Here is a 7,246-nt window from a genome sequence, read left to right on the forward strand (position 1 = left end):
CATATCTGCTAACTTCTGATTCACTCCCCAACTGTCTGGACTCCAGTCATTAAACCCCTCTGAGGTTCCCTCCTCTGAATGAGTGAAAGAGCTGCTGAAAGTCTGTCAGTGACTCTCTGACAAGCTGCTGGAAGACTTTTTTCACACTGTTCAAGTCAACTTTGGAGCTCCACTAGAGGGCCACATGATCCAGCAGCTGCTGCTCTACTTCTGCACTGTGTTCAACCATTGTGTCAATAAGAAGAGCTGCTGTGAAGACAACTATTGTCACACTGAGTGCTGAACATCAGCTACTTTCTCCTGGTGACTGAAACCTTGTTGGACACATGGAACATTGGCTGTGGATTCTTCTTGCTGCTCTTTTCTTTGGTAAGATACAAAACTCTACATGTTTCCTCTTCAAACACTTGAACACATCACTGAGCTCTACATGAAGAACTTTGAATGTTCAGGATCCACTAAATCACACTCCAGCATTTATGCTGATGTTTGTTACCTTGTGAAAAAAATCATTCATGCTTGACATTTATTGAAAACTCTTCAATACTAATTGTTGTCCTTCAGTCAATCATCTGTATTGATTCCTCTCTTCTCTGCATGTTCTCTTCTCCAGAGTGTAAAGGAGAAGACAAAGTGATGCAGCCATCAGGAGATGTTCCTGCTGCTGAAGGAGACTCAGTTACACTGAATTGTACTTTTGAAACCTCGAACCCAAGTCCATATTTGTTCTGGTACAAACAATCAGTGAACAGTTATCCAGAGTACATGCTGAAACTTGTTTCCAAGAAAGTCTATAATGCAGAAGATTTCCCCACAGACAGATTTGGTGCTGAGCTCAAAGACAAATCAGTTCCTCTGAAGATCCAGAAGCTTGAGCTGTCTGACTCTGCTGTGTACTACTGTGCTCTGCAGCCCACAGTGACAGGAAACAGCTCAACTGTGGACGAAAACCTTTGGAGCAAAGACAACACAATCCTCCTCTACATCCACTAGAGGGACTCACTCTCTGTTTCACTCTGGATCCAGTGTGAGATTATTGAAGTCAAACATGAAATTCTTCTTCTGCTGCTTCTTCCAGAGGTCAAGTGTTTAAAAATCCACCTCCTGGTACAACAATGATAAATTAAACCAACAATAAAGGTTTCAGTCCAGTGTCTCCCTCCTGACTGCAGAGGAGGTTTGACTTGACTCATGTGATTTGATCTCATCATTCTTTAGGTGCAGTCAGTGTTTCCAGCAGGAGAGATGGAAAAGCAGCCTCATAGCATGATGATACCTCCACCATGTTTTATCATTCCAGCCTGGACTTTTCTTTCTGGGCTGTTTGAAACTAACAAAAGCTTCACTGAACATTTTTTCCTTTAACTCCACATTCAGAAAACATTTGGGCACTTTCAATGGAGGTAAAACTTTTAAAGTTTGCAAATTGTTAAAATACTGAGACAATCAGACATTGAGGGAGGAGCTGAGATGTTTCTGAAAAGGTGAAGAGAGGGAAACGTTCACATTGGTGTGTTTGAGGACAGTGCTGGTAGATGAAGATCCAACCTGCTGCTCTCACATCTGTCACTGTGACATGATGAGGAGGAGGGACTTCCTGTCCAAACAGAGAAACCTGGCTGTCACCATGAGAAACCACACACACTTTACAAAGTTCACTCTGAGGATCACTGAGCACTTTTAGTTGAACATGATGCTTTTAGTGTCACTGCTGCTCCTCCATACATTCACTGGTAAGTCTACAATTCATCTCTTCCTCTTCTGTTCACTGACAGCTGGATTCACATCTCATCATTTATTCACTGATGTTTCAATGTTACACAAGAAAGCAGAGAAAATACAAAGCTGCTCACTAACTTTAAGATTCCTTTGTCTTTGTTTCCCTGCAGACATCATCTGTGAAGACCTCAAACCAATCAAGAATGAAGAGCTCAGTTTGTCAGGCAGCAACGTTTCTCTGGTCTATGAGTACCAAAAACTTTTATCTGGAGATCAATTCTTCTGGTATCGACAATATCCAGGAAAACCTCCACAGTTTCTCATCTCTCACTCAGGATCAGGAGCATTGTATAAAAATCCAGTTCCAGGACTGGAGATCAAGGTGACAGAGAAACAAATCCATCTGATCATCTCCTCTGCTGCAGTGTCTGACTCTGCTGTGTACTACTGTGCTGTGAGGCCCACAGTGACAGGAAACACACAACCTCTCTACAAAAACCTGACAGCTGCTCACTGAGGAGGTTCACATCAAAACGAACGTCCTTTAGAACAGCGCCCTCCAGTGGAATTTGTTGGAACAGTATTCTGTGTCATTTCAGTTCCAACACTTTCACATTTAAATTCAAGGTCACTCATTCATCAATACATTTAAATAAAAACAGATCCTTGTCATGTAAAGAATGAGTCTGAATGCAGGGACACATCCAGGAGATGTCTGATGCTTCTCTTCTTCAGGAAGCAGGAAACAGAATTTGCTCTTTTCTCAGAGCCAGTTGTTTAAAACATTTCATCTCGATTGAAATGATCCAGATTTTGAAATCATCTCTTTTCCATCCCAGGATCAAGTAATAAATCTTACTTTTATGCCAGTTGCTCTGAACAACATTGGATTGGATCTCCCTGATCCAGACTCACAGTTCTCCAGATTACCAAATCCAGATCAGCAGTTCTCTGAAGGGAACAGATCACAATGTGGACGAGCAGCAATGTGAAGAACAACAGGTAGAAGAGCCAGCATGGGCTCACTTTAAGAGTTTTCACTCTGAGACAAACACTGCAGTAACTGAAACATCCACTTCTATTGATCATTTCTTTTATGATCACAATACTGAGCCTCAACAAATAACTGATGTACAGAAACAAATACATTGTGGATGTTCTGAAAAAGAAAGAAAAAGAGCTTAAATGTCCAACAGTTATCAGAGTAAAGAACGTTCAGGGCTCTTCAGCATGTTCCAGCCCTGCTTTCAGGAGGCAGAGGAGATGTTCTCCCTGGTTTGCTGCAGTTTGTCCAGCTGGATTTGTTCCTCTGCAGGAGGATCTGAGCTTCTGCTCTTTCACTTCCTCCTTTAAGGAGTCATTCAGAAGTGTCATTATTCCTGGTCCAAGAAGCTTCCAGCCTCTTCTGAGCTCCAGACTGCTGGTTCTACCAGAGAGGATCCAGGTTGTTCTTCAGTAACAGGGCTGAGACCCAGAATCAAAGTTCCCTCTGCATCAGGAGGAACTGGATCACTTCCCTCTGCAGTCGGAGGCTCTCCATCCCCAACAGCACCTTGAATCCCTGCAGAGCTCCAGAGTTCTCTCCTCCAGTAATGTCCACAGACACGTCTGTGTTTTCACCTTTCTTAAAGGGTTTGTTGCCTGTTTGGGGGTTTATTTCATGAAGACAAGATTATTTTTAATGTTATCTAATTTTTACTGGACTCTACTGAAAGGCTTCATTTACAGCCTGTGTGTTTTTATCTACTTCACCACTGGAACAGCTGAACAAATCAAGACCAAAATATAAATGAAAGCATAAACACTTAATGATACAAATAGATTTTGTGGCCAAATGTTAAAGTTTTGTGACATTTTCTTCCTGAAATCCACCCTGACATCCTCCTCCCTGTTGGGCTCAGGATAATCCTGTATTTTTTACTTTTTTCATCAAAATTATCCAGATCCTACTGAAATGATTTGAGCAACACAAACTGAAGGTGAGATCCAGATTGAAATGAGGATTGGATTCCATGATCTTACCTGGTTTGTGACTTCTTCCTTCCCTCTGAACAGCCAATTTTCAAGATTTGATCCAATCCAATAACTAAAATCCTCTCAGATGACCTTTGAACAACTGGCCCCAGAAGACTGGAGGAAGAGCTGTTGTTACCACCTGAGTCAAGGCTGCCTCACTAAAACCATGACGGATGCAAATCAGTGAGGAAGTCCAGAAGTCATTCCTTCCTCACATGAGCAGGTTCCAGCAGGCAGCTTGGCTCAGTGGATTTAGTTCAGAGTTCAGAGGAAATAAACCTTTCAGTCACCATCAGGAACTTCATCAGAAATGACTCTCTACATTTCTGCAGTTGAGGTCAAACTAAGATTCTCCTTCATCATCTCATGACTGAATGACATCCTTGGAGCTTGAAGTGACTTTTAGCAGAGGAGAGAAGTTCAGAGCTCCCTGTTGACCAACACTTCCTCCAGCTCCTCTGACTGAACCCTGAAGGATTCTCAGGACAAAGGACTCATCTCATCTCTCCATCAAGTCCTGGATGGATGTCAGAGCTTCATCCAACCTGGCAGTGTCCAGCACACCTGAGACTGGAGGAGAGCAGGAGGCAGTGACACCTGACCAGATGTTCTGCTGCTGCTGGAGCTGCTCCACCTTCAAGCTGCTGCTGTCAGTCTGAGCAGCAGAAGTGTGTGTTCAGTGTGACGTGATGATCAGGAGGAAGAAGACAGAGCTGTGAAGGAGTCCTGTCACTGTGATCAGGCTCCTCCTCCTCATCCACCAGCTGAGTGCTGATGAAGACTAAACAGAGAGATCACAGCCTTCTTTCTACTTGCTGGAGCTCACAGTTACTCATCACTGCAGATATGAGGCCTCTGTTCATCTCAGTGCTGCTGGCTGCTATGAGCCTTGGTATGAACACAACTCTGTTTCTCTCACATCAACCCAACATGGACATGATTCTCTAGCAGCACACTCACACTGTTTGTTGGTGTTTTACAGGATGCAGAGCTCAAAAAGACAACGTGCTGCAACCAAGAGGAGAAGTGACTGCTGATGAAGGACACTCAGTAACACTGGACTGTCTCTATAACACCAGTTATGGTTCAAATGAGTATCTCTTGTGGTACAAACAGGAAGGAAACAAAAGCCCCAAATTCATCCTGAGTCGCTTTAAAGTCGGTGAGGGGAAAACAGAGGATGAAGAAAAATATTCATCCACACTGGATTCCAGCTTGAGATCAGTTCCTCTGAAGATCCAGAAGCTTGAGCTGTCTGACTCTGCTGTGTACTACTGTGCTCTGCAGCCCACAGTGACAGGAAACAGCTCAACTGTGGACGAAAACCTTTGGAGCAAAGACAACACAATCCTCCACTAGAGGGCGCTCCACTCCATGTCACTGCTGTGGTTTGTTCTGCTGCATGGAGTTTAGATTCACTCATAAGAAACAGTGGAGAAAATCAAAAACAGGTCAATCTTTTGGAAGTTTCCTGGATTAAATAGTCATGAATTTAAGTTTAAGCATCATCTGAGTCCCGACGAGCAATCACATTTACAATGACATGGAGTTTTACTTCATAACACACAAAATAAATACCAGATTCAATGTTCTCATAAGAGAGAGGCACAAATGTCTGCAATGTTGGACTACAATGTCACAAAACCCTTTTCCCAAATACACTTCATTATTTTGCATTTTCAAACTTTGAGCCAAACCAATAATAACTGGTTCATGGTGTTGAATCACTCTGAACAATGAAAACACTGAAACCTTTTAACTGCTGACATGAAGCCTGTTTCACAGCTGGTTCAGAGACACAACAGGCCAACAGAAGAGGATCATTAGAATGTGGAGGATGGTGGAGGGAGCATCATGTTCCCTGTCCTCAGACACTTCTTCCAGCTCTTCCAGGAGGATCCCAAAGCATTCCCAGGCCAGTGGAGACAGTGTGTGTCCAGAGCCTCCTCCTGCCAGGACATGTCCAGACCACCTCCCCAGGGAGGCGTCCAGGAGGCGTCCTAAACAGATCCCGAGCCACCTCAGCTGACTCCTCTTGATGTGGAGGAGTAGTGGCTCTATGCCGAGCTCCTCCCTGGTGACTGAGCTTCTCAGCCGGTCTCCGAGGGAGCATCCATCCACCCCACACAGGAAGCTTTCAGCTGCTTGTATCTGTAGGGCTTCACTTTGTGGCTCAGCTCCCTCTTCACCACGATGGACCAATACAATGACCACATGACTGCAGACGCTGTCCAGAAAAACTCTGAACAGAACCGGTGACAAAGGGCAGCTCTGCTGGAGTCCATCATGCACCGGGAACAGGTCTGACTTACTGCCGGCAATGCAGACCAGACTCCTACTTTGGTCAAACAGAGACCAGACGGCCCAAAGATGAAGTTCTTCTCCTGCTGCTTCTTTCAGAGACCAACAATATTAGAGTCCACCTCCTGGTACAACAATGATAAATTAAACCAGCAATAAAGGTTTCAGTCCAGTGTCTCCCTCCTGACTGCAGAGGAGGTTTGACTTGACTCATGTGATTTGATCTCATCATTCTTTAGGTGCAGTCAGTGTTTCCAGGAGGAGAGATGGAAAAGCAGCCTCATAGCATGATGATACCTCCACCATGTTTTATCATTCCAGCCTGGACTTTTCTTTCTGGGCTGTTTGAAACTATCAAAAGCTTCACTGAACATTTTTTCCTTTAACTCCACATACAGTAAACATTGGGGCACTTTTCATGAAGGGAAAACTTTTCAAGTTCACAAATCATTAAAATTCTGAGACAATCAGACATTGAGGGAGGAGCTGAGATGTTTCTGAAAAGGTGAAGAGAGGGAAACGTTCACATTGGTGTGTTTGAGGACAGTGCTGGTAGATGAAGATCCAACCTGCTGCTCTCACATCTGTCACTGTGACATGATGAGGAGGAGGGACTTCCTGTCCAAACAGAGAAACCTGGCTGTCACCATGAGAAACCACACACACTTTACAAAGTTCACTCTGAGGATCACTGAGCACTTTTAGTTGAACATGATGCTTTTAGTGTCACTGCTGCTCCTCCATACATTCACTGGTAAGTCTACAATTCATCTCTTCCTCTTCTGTTCACTGACAGCTGGATTCACATCTCATCATTTATTCACTGATGTTTCAATGTTACACAAGAAAGCAGAGAAAATACAAAGCTGCTCACTAACTTTAAGATTCCTTTGTCTTTGTTTCCCTGCAGACATCATCTGTGAAGACCTCAAACCAATCAAGAATGAAGAGCTCAGTTTGTCAGGCAGCAACGTTTCTCTGGTCTATGAGTACCAAAAACTTTCATCTGGAGATCAATTCTTCTGGTATCGACAATATCCAGGAAAACCTCCACAGTTGCTCATCTCTCACTCAGAATCAGGAGCATTGTATAAAAATCCAGTTCCAGGACTGGAGATCAAGGTGACAGAGAAACAAATCCATCTGATCATCTCCTCTGCTGCAGTGTCTGACTCTGCTGTGTACTACTGTGCTGTGAGGCCCACAGTGA

The 7,246-nt window shown here is 43.8% G+C and overlaps 1 gene segment (V, D, J or C); it reads left to right on the forward strand.

Annotated features, from left to right (window-relative positions):
* The first annotated feature begins 301 nt into the window (after positions 1-301).
* LOC115405358 (T cell receptor alpha variable 18-like) lies at positions 302-5,994 on the forward strand. The segment is given in 4 exon segments: positions 302-369; positions 614-744; positions 4,852-5,060; positions 5,913-5,994. Coding segments are annotated over 4 exon segments (465 nt in total).
* The last annotated feature ends 1,252 nt before the right edge of the window (positions 5,995-7,246 follow it).

This window comes from Salarias fasciatus, chromosome 18, assembly GCF_902148845.1.
Source record: "Salarias fasciatus chromosome 18, fSalaFa1.1, whole genome shotgun sequence".
NCBI classification, from domain to species: Eukaryota; Metazoa; Chordata; class Actinopteri; order Blenniiformes; family Blenniidae; genus Salarias; species Salarias fasciatus.